Source organism: Zootoca vivipara, chromosome 17, assembly GCF_963506605.1.
Source record: "Zootoca vivipara chromosome 17, rZooViv1.1, whole genome shotgun sequence".
Lineage (NCBI taxonomy): Eukaryota > Metazoa > Chordata > Lepidosauria > Squamata > Lacertidae > Zootoca > Zootoca vivipara.
This window is the reverse complement of record NC_083292.1, coordinates 34,558,903-34,576,392: the sequence shown is the minus strand read 5'-3', so window position 1 is coordinate 34,576,392 and position 17,490 is coordinate 34,558,903. Positions and strand designations below refer to the sequence as shown.

The 17,490-nt window shown below is 46.9% G+C and overlaps 1 protein-coding gene across 2 annotated transcripts; it reads left to right on the top strand.

The window, feature by feature from the left end:
- Positions 1-1,734: 1,734 nt before the first annotated feature.
- CREB3L4 (cAMP responsive element binding protein 3 like 4) lies at positions 1,735-17,154 on the top strand. Of its 2 annotated transcripts, none has more exons than XM_035099385.2 (10): positions 1,735-1,957; positions 3,273-3,452; positions 5,253-5,508; positions 7,036-7,148; positions 8,936-9,043; positions 10,598-10,704; positions 12,590-12,658; positions 13,187-13,271; positions 14,709-14,805; positions 15,592-17,154. In XM_035099385.2, exons 1-10 carry the CDS (start codon positions 1,823-1,825, stop codon positions 15,864-15,866), a joined length of 1,425 nt encoding a protein of 474 aa, XP_034955276.2. In that variant the 5' UTR covers positions 1,735-1,822; the 3' UTR covers positions 15,867-17,154. The 2 variants fall into 2 exon arrangements, with proteins under 2 accessions (XP_034955276.2, XP_060125426.1); XM_060269443.1 differs by having other exon boundaries at positions 1,854-1,902.
- The last annotated feature ends 336 nt before the right edge of the window (positions 17,155-17,490 follow it).

Sequence of the window (17,490 nt, the reverse complement as noted above, 5' to 3'; positions counted from 1 at the left end):
AATCTACAGTATATATCCATATCTAAATCTATATCTAGCATAGCTGCCAAGTATTCCCTTTTCTCGCGAGGAAGCCTATTCAGCATAAGGGAATTTCCCTTTAAAAAAGGGAGAACTTGGCAGCTATGATATCTAGTTTGATCCAGTGCTCCTCCTCAGAGTAGACCCATTGAAGCTAATGTACACGACTGACTTAGGCTGAATGGGTCTACTCAGAGCAGGACTAGCATTAGATACACACGTGGCAATAATGGCAATACTCAGCTATATATACACAATTGTCATACTAAGGCAGTTTCCTATTTGCTAAGTTCCATAAGGACTAGAATCTTAATTTTTAATTTTTAATTTTTAATTTTTAATTTTTAAGGGAAGGGTGCCAGTCAGTGTAGACAATATTGAGGTATTGTATATATTTTATATTTCCACTAACATGAGTTTGCTCAAATTGCGGGACGGTGCCAGACAGGAGTGCCTGGCGTGCTCTGCTCCATGGGGTCACAAAGAGTCAGACACGACTAAACGACTTAACAACAACAATTTTACATTTCCACTTTACGGCGCCTTGCACTTTAAGATTAAGATAAAATAATTGGGCAGATGTGATTGGGCTGATGGGAGTTGTAGTTCTAAACACCTGGAGAGCAAAAGGTTGGCAAAAACTGGCATAAAGTAGGAGTGGTGCCTTTCCAACCAAGGCCCCATCTGCACTATAAATTTAAACCAGCATCATACCACTTTAAACAGCCATGGCTTTCTCCAGAGAATCTTGGGAAATGTAGTTTGTTAAGATGAGAGTTGTTAGGAAGCCCCCTCTTCCCCTCTCAGAGCTACAGTTCCCAGAGCGCCCCCCCCCCGGGGAAAGGGGTTGATTGTGAAACCACACTCAAGAGTAGACCGCCTGAAACGCTCTCGACAGCCATCTGCCCAAGCTGGTATCCTGAGATCATCCTCTGAGGCCCTTCTTATGTGCCTCCTCCACGAGAGCGCCATAGGTTGACAACATGATATCGGGGCCTTTTCTGCAGTGGCTCCACGTTTGCCGAATGCTCCCCCCCAGGAAAGTTTGCCTGGCACCTTCATAATACACCTCTAGGTGCCAGGCAAAAATGTTTCTCTTCAGCCAGGCCTTTGGCTGATTGACATCTTATGCCCTTTTCAATGTGCTTTGGGAGCTGGGATTATTTGTTCAGTTTTGTTCTTATTTTTGTTATGTATTTCCTGTTTTTTTTTAATATTGCGGTTTTATGTTGTGATCCTGAGAGCTACGGATAAAGGGTGGTAAATGAATAAATAATAAAATGCAGGGAGTTTCAAAGTGCAGGTGCTGCCACACTAAAATATTGATTTCTTAGCAGCGCAGGAAGGGATATTATGTGGCTCCTGGCAAGCCTAACTTAGGACCATTGATTTCAAGAGGTCTGCCCTGAATAGAAATGAATGGGCTGCAGTCCCAGATTTCTGGCAACCTTATTTACTCAGAAGCAAACACTACCAAATTCAAGGGGATTTGTCATTTTAATTACATTTCAAACACACGGCTTCTGTAGTTAATCCCTCACAGAACTGCAATTTCCAGCAACCTTAGCATACTACAGTTCCCAGTGTTATTACGAGGAGTGCTTTCAATGAGCACAACCTGAATAAATGTGATCAGGATTTCGCCTTGTTTTCTTTTCTTTTAAAAGGCACACACTCCGGGCCACACGGTGAAGAGTTCTCCTCCTCCAATTGAGCTCTTCCTGAACAGGTGAATTTGTGTACCTGACCCCTTTTAATTGGTTTAAGGCCTGGGGGTGGGCCTTGGCAAGGCAGTTCCAGGATGCCAGGATCCTGTACGGAAGAAGAAGAAGGCGGAAGAAATACTACCTTGCTTGAGGCAGGCTGGCTGCAAGTCTGCAGGTCGGTTACAGGCAGCGGGGCACACAGAGAGATATTTGAAGCAGGCAGGAGCAAGGTAAGAGGTTGGGGGGGGGGAAGAGGCGAGGACTCCCGAGCAGGAGATCAATTGATAACGCAGCTTAAATTTCAGCACAGGCTAATCCACTGCAGAAAATTCCACCGGACAGTCATGCTTTTCAAGGCGAACAAACCAGTGGTTAAGCGAACTTTTTGTAGGCTTAAAGCTCATGGCTGTGCAAGCTGGTCTGTCAGGGCAGAGACTGTCCCACCAACCTCAGTGCCCCCCTGCTTTCTGACTGAAACCCTAGAGAGGGTAGTTACAGGTAGGTAGCCGTGTTGGCCTGACATAGTCAAAACAAAAAATAAAATAAGAAATTCCTTCCAGTAGCACCTTTCCTTCCAGTAGCACCTTAGAGACCAACTAAGTTTGTCATAGGTATGAGCTTTCGTGTGCATGCACACTTCTTCAGATACACTGAAACAGAAGTCACCAGACCCTTATATATAGACAGAGGGTGGGGAGGGGTATTACTCAGAAGGGTGGTGGAAATGGGTGATTGGCTGATAGGAGTGGTAAACCTGTTGATGACTGTTAACGACTGCAATTGGTCTTGCAGGAAAAAGCAAGGGGTGAAATGGCTAAAGAAAGCTTTATCATGTATAATGAGATAAGAATCCGATGTCTTTATTCAGACCAGGTCTCTCCATGGTTTTAAGCTTGGTAATGAGTTGCAATTCAGCAACTTCTCTTTCCAGTCTGTTTCTGAAATTTTTCTGTAATAAGACAGCTACTTTGAGATGTTGTATAGAATGTCCTGGGAGATTGAAGTGTTCTCCTACTGGTTTCTCTGTCTTGTGATTCCTGATGTCAGATTTATGTCCATTTATCCTTTGGCGTAGGGTTTGGCCTGTTTGTCCAATATAGAGAGCTGAAGGGCACTGTTGGCATTTGATGGCATACACAATGTTAGAAGATGAGCAATTAAATAGTCCTGAGATGGTATGTTGGATGTTGTTGGGGCCAGTGATGGTGTTGTCCGGGTGTATGTGGCAGCAAAGTTGGCATCTGGGTTTATTGCAGGCTCTGGTACCAGTGTCCATGTTAAGTCTGGTGGTGATTTTATTGCGGGTGAGGAGTTGTTTAAGATTGAGTGGCTGTCTGTAGGCAATGAAAGGTCTTCCTCCCAGAGCTTGAGAAAGAGAACATTGTCTAGGAGAGGTTGTAGATCTCTGATGATGCGCTGCGCTGTACTGATGATGCACTGCTACCTAGAGAGGGTAGCTTGCCTAAGGCTACCAAACAAGGTCAGGATTTGAACCAGGGACTTTGCAGATTTCTCAGCCACTAACATGCTGTCTGCTCATCTCAGGCCATGGAATCCAACAACCCTACTCTCCCAGATGTCCTCCTCTTCGAAGGGCAGGAAGGGTTGGTGCCCAGCGGCGCCTTCTCTGCAGCAATGTCCAAACCCAGCTTCTCACTTCAAGACCACGCCTATGGGCGAGTTTCAGAAAAAGTTTACGAGGCCTGGGCAGCCGGTGGAATGCTGGTGAGTCAGGGCAAACTACATGGATAAAAATGTTTTATTTGTCTGTTTGTAAAGGGGACAGGGAACCCCTGTATTGCAGGGGCTGGACTAGATGGCCCTTGGGGGCCCCCAGGGGGTCACTGCCAGCTCTAAAAAGGTAAAGGCAAAAGACCCCTTAAGTCCAGCCGCGGACGACTCTGGGGTTGTTGTGCTCATCTCACTTTACTGGCTGTGGGAGCCAGCGTTTCCGGGTCATGTGGCCAAAGCCGCTTCTGGCGAACCAGAGCAGCGCACGGAAACGCCATTTACCTTCCCGCCAGAGCAGCACCTATTTATCTACTCGCACTTTGATGTGCTTTCGAACTGCTAGGTTGGCAGGAGCAGGGACTGAGCAACGGGAGCTCACCCCATCGCGGGGATTCGAACCGTCGACCTTCTGATCGGCAAGCCCTAGGCTCTGTGGTTTAGACCACAGCGCCACCCGCATCCCCTATAATTCTAACCTTCATGGCCATTTTTCTAAAAATGGAAAGAAGCAGAAGTCCCAGCAGAGGAAGAACAGATACCAGCTTACAGAATATGCAGAAATGGTGAAACTTAACGGAAGAATAAGAAATCAATATAACCACATATATAACTAGATATATAACTATATATAACACTCTCTCTCTCTATATATATATATACTATATGTATATAACTATACATATTATATATACATAGTATATATATATATATATATATATATATATATATATATATGTATAATTATATATTACATAGTATAACTATATACTATGTCCATGGGGTCACTAAACGACTAAACAACAACATATACATACATACATATATATATATATATATATATATATATATATATATATATATACACACACCTATATATTACTATATACGGTATATTAATATATATATAGCTATATATATAATATATGTATATAACTATATATATTTAACTATATATATAGAGAGAGAGAGATGGTTTATTGAATAGTTACAGATAAATTGTAAACAGATAAAAACATTGTCAGGGCTATTGTAATAAACCTGCAGTTTCATAAGAGTGCATATTTAAAGAAGATGAATAAATGAGCAAATTTAAGTTAATTTGGATATGCAGAAGATGTAATAAATTTAAGGGACCACAGAAAGAGGGGGAAGGAAGTCAAGTTTTGAAATGTCAAAATGATGGTAAAATTAGTGAAATGTATCAACTTGAAAAGTATAAATAAAAAATTTAACTAAAACCTAGAAAAATTCTAACCTTCATGGGAGATAGGGCTACTGATGGCTACCAACCACAGTTGGAGGCCGCAGTGCTTCTGAATACCAGTTGCTGGAAGCCGCAGGAGGGGAGAGGGATCTTGGGTTCGAATCCTGCTTGTGGTTTACCATTGGGTTGGCCACTGTGAGAACAGTGGTGCTGGACTCGATGGGCCCCTTTGCCCTGATCCAACAGGCTCTGCTTATGTTCCAACTTCAGAGCTGTGATGGACAGGCCAGGCGACAGACAGCTGGGTGGCCTCAATCATCTGTCAGGAGTTGGCCGATGGGAATCATAGAATTGGAAGGGACAGCAAGGGTTGCCAACCCCTGCAATGCAGGAATCCTATGCCCAATGTGGGGCAGTTCTACTGACTGAGCTTTCTCAGGTGTGTGGGGGGGGGGAATGGGGAGGATAGAGCTCCCCACCCCTGGTTGAAATTTCTCGTTCAAACATCCCTCCTGACACCCCCAAGGGAGACAGATACACACAAGCACTCCAAAGCAGGTACTAGCAACCCAACCCCTTTCGTGCTGCAGGGTCGTCCGAGTAGCAGCGACACAGAAGATCTTTTGCAATTCCTGATTAACCCAAACGACATCTACGAATCGAGGAGCCCTGTCGCCTCGCCAGAGAGTGACAGCGGGATCTCAGACGATCCCCACGCGGACCCCCCTGTGCAGAGTGAGCTCGGCCCCCCGGACTTATCGGCCACCGTCATCTATGAGGTTATTTGTGACATGGGTATGGTGGAGGAGGCGACCGGGCCTGATCCTGTCTTCTCCAACCCCTTAGGTAAGTGTGCAGGATTCTATCATTTACTGCATTGCGTTACATTCTTTCCCCGCCCTTTCCCCAAGGAGCTAAAGATGGCGTTCATTGGCTCTCCTCCTCTTCCTCATTTAATGCCCATAGCAACCCTGCGGGGTAGGTTAGGCTGAGAAGTGGCAACTGGCCCAAGATCACAGCCGGTGAGCTTCATGGACAGGTCGTGATTCGAACCCTGGTCTCCCGGGTCCTAGTCTGACGCTCTAACCGCTACACCACACTGCTGTATTCAAGAAATTCAAGGAGGATGAAGCTATATCAATGGCTGCTAGCCACGGTGGCTGTGTTCCACCTCTGCTCTTCGGTGGCTATGTTCCACCTCTGCCAGTTGCCAGGAATTACAACTGGGGAGAGTTTTTGATGGGCTCAGGTCCCGATTTATTTATTTCATTAAAAAATGATATACCGCTCGACTGTGAAAGGGAAACCTCAAAGGGGTTCGCAAAATAATTAAACAATGAAATTAGTACTCAAGAAAACCGATTTAAAACAATTTAACATAATTAAAATCAACAATAAGCTAAAAAACCAGGTGAAAACACATGTCAGTGTTCTGCATGTCCAGAAAGGCTGGCCTGAACAATGTTTTTAGCAGGCACTGAAAAGAGTACAGCAAAGAAGGCACCAGGCAAAGTGCTGGTGCTGCCACACTGAAAGATTGATTTCTTATAAAGACGGAATGAGTATTATGAGAGTGAATCCTGACAAGACAGAAGTACTGTTTGTGGGGGACAAGGAGGCGGGCAGGTGTGAAGGACTCCCTGGTCCTGAATAGGGTAACTGTGCCCCTGAAAGACCAGGTGCGCAGCCTGGGAGTCATTTTGGACTCACAGCTGTCCATGGAGGTGCAGGTCAATTCTGTGTCCAGGGCAGCTGTCTATCAGCTCCATCTGGTACGCAGGCTGAGACCCTACCTGCCCGCGAACTGTCTCACCAGAGTGGTGCATGCTCTGGTTATCTCCCGCTTGGACTACTGCAATGCGCTCTATGTGGGGCTACCTTTGCAGGCGACCCGGAAACTACAATTAATCCAGAATGCAGCAGCTAGACTGGTGACTGGGAACAGCTGACAAGACCACATAACACCGGTCTTGAAAGACCTGCATTGGCTCCCAGTACGTTTCCGAGCACAATTCAAAGTGTTGGTGCTGACCTTTAAAGCCCTAAACGGCCTCAGTCCAGTATACCTGAAGGAGCGTCTCCACCCCCATCGTTCTGCCCGGACACTGAGGTCCAGTGCTGAGGGCCTTCTGGTGGTTCCCTCATTGCGAGAAGCAAAGCTACAGGGAACCAGGCAGAGGGCCTTCTCAGTAGTGGCACCCGCCCTGTGGAACACCCTCCCATCAGAGGTGATAAACAACTACCTGACATTTAGAAAATACCTAAAGGCAGCCCTGTTTGGGGCAAAGCGTTAGAGGTATTTAGACTAGGTCCGTCTGCCAAACTTGTCCCCTTTCTGACTGGCCCCGGGCCTCTTTCGTTCCTCCCCACCAGAAAACTGGACACCTCCAGCAACACTCCCTGAGGCCTGTGTTATGAGCGAAGTGTCACTCGAGCTCTTGGAGAATGTTACCAGATCCAACGTGGAAGACATTCCTATGCCCCAGGTAAGTAATAGCGGAACTGATCTTCTGGGGTGTCCTGTCCAGGGCCCAATTTGCACTATGCGTGCAAAGCTGTTTCATCCCACTTTAAACAGTCGTGCTTTTCCCCCAAAGAACATTGGGAAGTGTAGTTTGTTAAGGGTGCTGTGAGTTGTTAAGAGGCTCCTCACATCTACAATTCCCTGATTGTTAAACCACACTGGAGGGAATAGGAGTCTCCTAACAACTCTCATCACCCTTAACAAACTACACTTCCCAATATTCTTTGGGGGAAACCGTGATTGTTTAAAGTGGGATGATACAGGTGAAACTCGGAAAATTAGAATATCGTCAAAAAGTGCATTTATTTCAGTAATGCAACTTATTATTTTTTTATTTTATTTTTTTACAAATGCTTTCTTTTGGAAATTCCACAGTAATAAAACAAATAGTTGCAATAATACAAAAATAAACATCGCTATTACATTTCATTAATTACATTCCATTTATAATTCACCCACCTAAAGACAAATAATTACAATTACAACAAATAAAGGCTTGACATATCTTGCTTTGCATATCATGCATCTATCTCATATATTGGTTTCACCTTTTAAATTGCTTTACTGAAATAAATGCACTTTTTGACGATATTCTAATTTTCCGAGTTTCAACTGTACAGCTTTGCATGTATAGTGTGGATGGAGCTCTGGTCTGGCCTGGCCTTCCAGAGGCGCATGTGGAAAAAAAATGCAGGTTAGGTGTTTCAGCACCACAGACAGCTCCAAGAGACATACTTGGCTCCCACAAAGGCTAGAAGTAGACAGAGGCCTTTTGAGCCACTTCCTCCCATCCACCTCTCCTAGGCTGTACCCACATGGCTTTCAGCACCGCAGACAGCTCTGAGTGAGCCACTTGGCTCTCACAAAGGAAAGAGGTGGCCTGAGGCCTTTTGAGTACCTTTCTCCCTTTGTGAGAGGTACCATATTCCTCCAGACTGGCACATCTTCTGGGCTCTCACCCAGACCTATGAGGTTGATTGGGAGGCAGACGGTTCCTCAGGCCTAGGGGGAATCACCTGCAAGGGTCCTGGATGTGACCACACGGGTCCTGGGGCCCATGGGATCTGGTCCAGAGGGCCTTGATCTGGCAGCCATGGGCTTAATGGGGCTCAGGTCTCCAACATCAGGTTTGGAGTCAGATATCTGCCATGGCTCCTTAGCTGGCAACTCTGCAGCCTCTGACTCACTGCTAGACTCTACTAGACTCTGCAAAATGCCAGCTGTCGCACACAGATGATGTCATATCAAGGGACAAGAGTGGATGTATGACAGCACAAGCATTGTTGAGAGCCATGAGCATACTAGAAGTTTTTATAGGGCTCGGGGACTGTTACATGACAGCTCTTATTCAGCTTCCATATTCGGCTAGTTGGCTCCTTCCTTTTGCCACAGGGGGGCGCTAGCACATAGCCCGCTACCTCCCTCTAACCACCACCACCAGTTTAGCAGGGATAGCAGAATGGAGCCTGACCCCTATTCATAACTCCTAAATCACGCAAGGCCTGTTGATGAGTCCTGTGCTGTTTCCACATTGACACCCAAAATGCCATCATGGCACACTCTGCACATGCTTAGGGGCCCTCTTTTCCGGCCAATCCAGACAGCAGACGAGAATCCTGGCTGATGAGGCAATAGGGCCCCATTTGTGAAACGAAGCAGGTCCCCAAAGAAGTATCTCCCCAAGAGAGGGTGATTTGCAAAGTGGTGGCCACAAGGCAGCTAACACTCTCTTCCTCTGCGGCGGGGCAGGATCCTTTCGAGTCACTGCGGCTCCAGGGCCTCTACTTGACAGAGGAGGAGAAGCGGCTCCTGAGCGAGGAAGGGGTCTTGTTGTGCTCTGACCTCCCCCTCACCAAGGTACGTGGCTGGAGAAGCCAGCAGAGACATTTCCCCCATCCCAGAAGGAATGGAAACCAGTCGTGATGTGCACGGATTTCATCCAGTGTGGTAGCTTTCATTGGGTTATTTTTTATTTTTTTAAAAAATAATAATAAGTGCATGTGGCTTTTATCTCTTTTTAATGCTACATTAAGATTTCTTTAGCCACCAGGCACTGTCACCCATTGGGACTGGGGAGTGGAAGGCATGGAGACTCCCGGGAGGCAGGGCTAGAATCAATGAGAGGCGGAGCCAAGCAATGGGAGTCTTGTCCCCATCCTCCTCCCTGACAAGTGTCTAAAATGTGAAAACCACAAAATCTGAGCTCAAAGGTGCACTAAGAATCGTGCAAAGTTCTACCCCAAATTTTATTTATTTGTTGCATTTATATCCCGTCATTTTCCTCCAAGGAGCTCGGTGGCGGTGTGTACCTGGTTCTCCCCCCTCCTCATTAAATTTCCACAACAAACCTGAGAGGTATGTTAGGCCAATGGGCGGTAGCTGGGCCCAAGGTCACACCCAGCCAGGTTCATGGCCGAGTGGGGATTTGAACCCTGGTCTCTCCCCGGTCCAAGTCTGACATTCTAACCGCCATGACACACTGGCTCACCCAGTCACCCCACTTAACTCATGTTTGCCCAGCAATGACTTTCAGGTGTAGTTCAGGGACATATAGATAGATTACTGAAAGATCAAAAGTAATGTGTATACAATTGTAAGTGTAAAATAAGACATGAAAAGGGGAGGGGGAAGGAAAAGGAAAAAGAGAGAGATAACACCTATACAAAACAAAAACAGAACTTATTGATATTACTAGATTGTTATTGTAGTTACCTTACATTTAACCTAGGACTCAGCTACATTAGTAAAAAAAAAAAAAAACCAGCGTTTGGAATGCATTATAAAAATGCAACACCAGGTGGCGCTGGAGAGTAAAAAACATTTGCGGTTTTCCATAGTGTTTTTTTCTTTTGTTATAACAATTTAGTTTCTGACTTATTTATAATGGGGGTTTTCCTGTGTGTAGATCCAACCCTAATACAATGTTTATAGAAATGGATTCCAAACATCATTACATTTGTCTATGTGTATATGAAATATGTTCATGTGCTGTGAGTATGTACATACCTTCTATCCCAGGCATCCCCAAACTTCGGCCCTCCAGATGTTTTGGACTACAATTCCCATCATGCCTGACCACTGGTCCTGTTGGCTAGGGATCATGGGAGCTGTAGGCCAAAACATCTGGAGGGCCGCAGTTTGGGGATGCCTATTCTATCCAATCGTTGAAGGGAGCTGCAGATTTATTTTCCCAGTTCATCAATACCTGTCCTTTTGGCTGCAGTATGGGTGCGGAGAGTCCATTCATATTGTCCCTTTGTTAGGTTCCACGTATTGGGTATATAATTCAAAAGCATATTTTCCTCAGCAAATAGTTTGGGGATTTCTGAACTATATTCTGTGACCTTCAAGCTCGCGCCAAAGCTCTGTGAGCACCTAAAAGGTTCTCTTGCCCCTCACCTTCTTCAACAGGCGGAGGAACGGATCCTGAAAAAAGTGCGGAGGAAAATCCGGAACAAGCAGTCGGCGCAGGACAGCCGACGACGCAAGAAAGAATATATTGATGGGCTGGAGAGCCGGTGAGAGCAGGGTCTGTGGCTTGGGGATCCATGTCCATTTTGCATCCCAGATTCCCCTTCCTGTACTCCCAGCCACTCAGGAAATTCGCACACGAAAACAAAGTTCACCACAGCCAATCAAAGACAGCCACCCCCAACCTCTCTCACCACCAAAGGAATACAAGTGAATACAGTGGTACCTCTGGTTACGAACTTAATTCGTTCCGGAGGTCCGTTCTTAACCTGAAATCGCTCTTAGCCTGAGGTACCACTTTAGCTTTTCTGTTCTCATCCTGAAGTAAAGTTTTTAAACCGGTTTAAACTCGCTTTACGCAGGGCTGCCCCTGAAGCTGACCCAGAAACTCCAGCGGGTGCAGAATGCCGCGGCGAGGCTCCTTACGGGGTCCCTGCCGTGGGATCGCATTCATCCAGTGCTTTACCAGCTGCACTGGCTCCCGGTAGAGTACAGGATCAGATTTAAGGTGCTGGTTTTGACCTTTAAAAAGCCCTATGCGGCTTGGGACCCTCGTACCTATCAGACCGCCTCTCCTGGTATGCCCCGCGGAGGACCTTAAGGTCCACAAATAACAACATTTTGGAGATCTCGAGCCATAAGGTGGCTAGATTGGTCTCAACGAGGGCCCAGGGCCTTTTCAGTATTGGCCCCGACTTGGTGGAATGCTCTCTCACAGGAGACCAGGACCCTGCAGGATTTGACATCTTTCCGCAGGGCCTGCAAGACAGAGCTGTTCCGCCTGGCCTTTGGGCTGGACCCAGTCTGACCCCTATGTTTTTCCTCCCTTATGGTTTTGATTTGGGCCATTTTAAAATGAGGTTGCATTTAAAAGAAAAAAAATCTAAATTGTATTTTAATCTGCATTTTAATCAATTGTTTTTCTTTCTTTTACGTTTTATTGTAATTTTATTGATGTCAGCCGCCCTGAGCCCTGTTCTCACCGGGGAGGGCGGGGAATAAATAAATAACAATTATTATTATTATTATTATTATTATTATTACTACTACTACTACTACTACTTCTGGGTTAGCAGAGTCTGTAACCCGAAGTGTTTGTAATCCAAGGTGTTTGTAATCGGAGGTACCACTGTAGTAAAGAGAACCCACACAAGTGACGCTGACACAAAACCCCACACATACACTAAGTAGAATAGAAGCATTGCCACCCAACCCCACCCCACTCACCATTTCCCCCCTCCACCTCTTCCCCCCCTTTTCTTCCTAACGTAACACTAATGTCTCAGCAAATGAACTGATCTGTAGAAAATGTAACTTGAAAAGAGAGACATTGCACATACTTTTGTAAACCAAGAAATCTTTAATAAAAATAAATTTCTCTAAAGTCTGCAATGTGGTTCTCCAGCCGGGTTAACAAAAACCCATATGCTGGTACTAGCACAACATGTGCCTATAAAGACAGCCGGCACTACCTTGAGGCAGAGTGAGGCCATGGCCTTAGGCAGCTAATTTTGGGTGACATGGAAGGGCATCAAATCCTTCATCCTCTCCATCCCATCTTTACATCTCTGCAAATGCATTTAACATGATCCCTGATAGGCTGGGACATGTGTCTAGGTCAGGGATAATGGGACTTGTGGTTCTCCGGAGGTTGCTGGACTCCAGCTCCCATTATCCCTGGCCATTGGCTATGTTTTGCTGAGACTTGTGGGAGGTGAGGTTCAACGACGTTGGGAGAATCTTCTCCACCATGAAAGGTGCCTATTGGCTAGCATCCGTGACATCACCAACTCACCTCTCTTTGCAATCCGTGGCACAGTTTCCCAGTGCGTGAGAGCTGTTTGGTTGTGTGTGTTTTACAAAAATATGATAAAATACAAATGTATAGATGAGGAAATGTAACCGCTTTCCCCCTTGTTCCTTCTTCGGTAGGGTGGCAGCTTGTTCCGTGCAGAACCAGGAACTGCGGAAGAAAGTACAGGAACTAGAGACCCACAACATGTAAGTCTGTCACTGCCCTGCTGAAAGCAAGGTCCTTCCTTTTGCCACCAGCGGGCAAGAGGATAGTGTCCATTGGGAAAGTTGCACTCGAAAGTCAATTGGCAGAAGACCAGTAAATGCATTTCTGTTTATAAAAGGCGCAAAGCATCATTGGCATTTTATATCTGAGTTTGTGAACCCTTCTCACAAGCCAAGGGCCACATTTCCTTATGCACAACCTTCCAGGGGCCACATGCCAGTTTTTGGGGCGCCAGAGGCAAAAGTAGGTGGAGAAATGTAAAGGTTAGTCACACACAGCTCTTTCCTCCAGGCAAGTAAGTAGTAAGAGGCATTGTCAGAGTTCAAGAGTAGCAAAAACGCTGCTGGGGGAAAAAAAGGGTTGACTGCCTCTGGATGGGAAGGTTCCATTTAGCCAGCAGCAATAGACAATAGACCTGTCTATTCTGCAATGATTTCACACACAGCATGTGGCAAACATTCCGGCTCCAGATCTGGACATGGGGAACTCAAACACATTTCTTCTTACAGGTCCCTGCTGGGTCAGCTTCAGAAGCTACAAGGACTCATTAAACAGACGTCCACAAAGGCAGCCCAGACCAGCACTTGCCTCGTGGTAAATGGGGGGGGGGCGAGAGAGAGAGCAAAGTGGGGGTGGTCATGAGTGGCGATAAAACTCAACAGCGGCAAAATCATTTTTCAAAAGAGAACTGCAGTGGATGTGCAGATTTGGAGTGATGAATCTTGGAGGGGGTGTCAAAAATTCTGGGGGAGAGAGAGAATACAGGGGTGGGAGGCCCTTTTCAGTGTTCCCCCTCCCTGGAGTGGTTTAAAAAGGGGGGGAACCAACCCCTCTTCTCCCCAGGGAACTCTAAGAATTGTTGCTCTGGGAGGGGAATGGAGGTGGGGTGTCTCCTTAACCGCTCTTAGCCCCCTTAACGAAATGACAGCTCCCAGAATCCTTTGGGGGAAGCCATGACTGCTCAAGGTGGCTTTATAAAGGCGTGGTTCGGTTTGAATGTGGCTTTGTCGAGACAGGATCCCCAAGGCCTGTCTTGTATTTACACGTATGCTGTTGTTGTTTAGTTGTTTATTCGTGTCCGACTCTTCGTTACCCCCATGGACCAGAGCATGACAGGCACTCCTGTCTTCCACTGCCTCCCACAGTTTGGTCAAACTCATGTTGGTAGCCTCGAGAACACTGTCCAACCATCTTGTCCTCTGTCATCCCCTTCTCCTTGTGCCCTCAATCTTTCCCAACATCAGGGTCTTTTCCAGGGAGTCTTCTCTTCTCATGAGGTGGCCAGAGTGGTGGAGCCTCAGCTTCAGGATCTGTCCTTCCAGTGAGCACTCAGGGCTGATTTCCTTAAGAATAGATAGGTTTGATCTTCTTGCAGTCCATGGGACTCTCAAGAGTCTCCTCCAGCACCATAATTCAAAAGCATCAATTCTTCGACGATCAGCCTTCTTTATGGTCCAGCTCTCACTTCCATACATCACTACTGGGAAAACCATAGCTTTAACTATACGGACCTTTGTCGGCAAGGTGATGTCTCTGCTTTTTAAGATGCTGCCTAGATTTGTCATTGCTTTTCTCCCAAGAAGCAGGCGTCTTTTAATTTCGTGACTGCTTTCCCTATCTGCAGTGATCATGGAACCCAAGAAAGTAAAATCTCTCACTGCCTCCATTTCTTCCCCTTCTATTTGCCAGGAGGTGATGGGACAGTTATAGTTACAGTTACACTTATAGACGGGTCTTTATTGTAAATTGGTTTTAATGTTTATGTTGTGTCCTGGAGTTGCTTCGGGTCACTTTGGCGAGGGAAGCAAGTAATCGTTATGAATGAATTTGATGGTGACGATCGCTCAGTTTACCCTCCAGATGCACTCCATCTCCCAGCAGCAACAGCTCCCAGCATGGGCAGTGGTGAGGCATGATGGGAGCTGTAGTCCAATAACAGCCACCTAGAAGGCCAAAGGCTATGTATCCCTGCTTTTACACCCATGTGGCTTCTTCAGCGCTTAAATTGACCTTCTCTCCTTCTGCTTCCAGATCCTCATCTTCTCCCTTGGGCTTCTCATCCTGCCCAACTGCAGCTCCTTCCTTGGGGGGACCCAGGTTAGCCGGGCTGACTACAAGCCGTCTGGAGGTAACCATTGGGAAGGGGGCAAAGTGGGATGGGGGTGTCAGAGAGAGGAAGAACGTGTATATGTGTGTGTGTGTGTGTGTGTGTGTGTGTGTGTGTGTGTGTGTGTGTGTGAAGAGAGGACAGAGATGATCATCGGGGTCCCTTCCAACTCCACAATTCTATGATTCTTCTTCTTCTTTGGCGATCACTCGTAGCCGAGTTAGATTGTCTTCCATAAACACGGTTTTAACAATGAGTTCGTAAGTGACTGTGGAGGCCAATTCTGGACCCGCACGTCCCTCCACAGTGGGGACATTGGTTCCCGGGCGGGAGTAATCCAACTCAATGGTGTAGTGTTGGAAAATGTCAATCACTTCTTCTACCTAGGCAATCTATGATTCTATGGTGTCTCTGATAAGATAGGGTAAAAAGGTAAAGGACCCCTGGGCAGTTAAGTCCAGTCAAAGGCGACTATGGGGTTGCGGCGCTCATCTCACTTTCAGGCCAAGGGAGCCAGAGTTTGCCCGCAGACAGCTTTCCAGGTCATGTGGCCGGCATGACTAAACTGCTTCTGGTGCAACGGGACACCGTGACAGAAGCCAGAGTGCACGGAAACACCTTTTACCTTCCCACCACAGTGGTACCTATTTATCTACTGTTTTAGGATTGCTAGGTTGGCAGGAGCTGGGACAGAGCAACAGAAGCTCACTCCGTTGCGGGGATTCAAACCACCGACAAGCCCAATTGGCAAGCCCAAGAGGCTCAGTGGTTTAGACTCCTAACACACTTTTTTTTCATCTCCTTTAGTGATTTCCCGACACATCTTGACCAAGGGCAGCTTTTCTGATCCGGACGAGTCTCCCACCACCCGCAGCCCAGAATCGCCCCGGGTTCAAATGGAAGAGGACCCCGGCGCCAGCGACTGGGACCCAGCAGCCGCCGGTAACCCTGACACCATCAGGGAGACCATGATTGCCAACACGTCTGATCCAGGGTCACCGAGCGAGGTCAAGGAAGCTAATGCCAGGAAGCCCAAGCCAGAGAAAGACCCTACAAAGCAAATGCACGCAGACGAGATGTAGCAAAGACTGGGGATTGGCTCCACCAGGCAGAAGTCACAGCAGGGCATCCAAGAATCCATCTTGGCGCTGTTTTCTGGGACACACTATCCCGTTTCATGATCCAGACGGGATCCCCTCCAGGATGGCACAAGCAGCCTAAGATCTCTAGCAGGGGAACAGATTTTGAGGAAGCTCCCTGGCTGTTCTAGGGAGGGCTAGAATTAGGGACTTTTCATGCCAGTTTTGGCTGAGCCCCCGGGATGTACGGGGAAGCAATCCAGGAGAGCCACAGAGCATGCGCAGAGTGGATTCCCACTCCCCTCTTCTTGCCAAGTTAAATGCAACAAGCACAGGATCAGAGAAGTTGCCGCGTGGAGTTTAGGAGCATCTGTGAGCCCCGCAGGGTGTCTATCCTCTCTCTCTTTCTTAAAACATTGGAGATTTGGAGCGTGGCGTTTTAGGAAGGACAGGGCTGGAAGAAGAGGGCGCTGCGTTCTGCTGTTGGTTCTCCCATGTTCTTGTGCCTTTAAACTGGGGATAGGGCGCTGTTTTCGGCCAAAGGGAGACACAGTGCCCTGTGAGTAATCCTTTGGGGGCTGCATGCCAATGATACGTGCAACCGGAGGCAAGAATCAAGAATCGGTGCAGTGCAGCAATGATGCATGCAAATCACCCCCAATCCAGGCAAACCAGAGGGCTTCTGTTATGTACTGAGCTGAATCATAGAACAATAGGATCCAGAATCAGCAGTCTGATTGGTCCGCAGGAGCCACCCAATCCAACTCCAGGTGGAAGTGAATCCGCAACCTGATTGGCCTGCAGGAGCAGCCAATCAGGCTGCTGGCAGAAGTCAATCCACAAACTGATTGGCCCACAGGTGTAGCCCTGAAGTAGCCAATCACTCAAAGCCCATTGTGTAAATAATGTATATAAGCAGATGGTTTTGGGAAAAGGGCATTCTTCTCTTCTTCTCCTTGATGACTACGGGCTGAATAAAGAGCATGAAATTCACTTTTGACTCTGAGTATATTTCAGCTTCATTGCTGCTTGATGGTTTCCTATAGGCCATATCTGTCAAGTTCTCCCCCTTTTTAAGGGAAATTCCCTTATGCTGAATAGGCTTCCTCGCGAGAAAAGGGAAAACTTGACAGCTATGCTAGAGGCATCTGGTTGGCCACTGTGAGAACAGGATGCTGGACTAGTTGGCAAGATCTAGTAGGCCTCTTCTGATGTTCTTATGTTATGTTCTTAAGCAGGGGGCAGCAAACTTTTTCACTGTCCCTCTGACCTTGTGGGTGGCTAGACTATTTTTTTGGGGGGGGGGGTGAACGAATTCCTATGCCCCACAAATAACCCAGAGATGCATTTTAAATAAAAGCGCACATTCTACTCATGTAAAAACACGCTGATTCCCGGACCGTCCACGGGTTGGATTTAGACGGTAATTGGGCTGGATCCGGCCCCCGGGTCTTAGTTTGCCTACCCATGTTCTTAAGTCTACCCAGACAACTCAGCACTAAGGTGGTGGTGGTTGTTTTTTGGAGAGGGGGGGGGGAGAGAACAGGGTGGATGAAAGAGGATGGCAGACGAAGCCTGAGTCAAAGATGAAGTCATATCCCAGGAGAATATTGTGGAAGGCACTCAA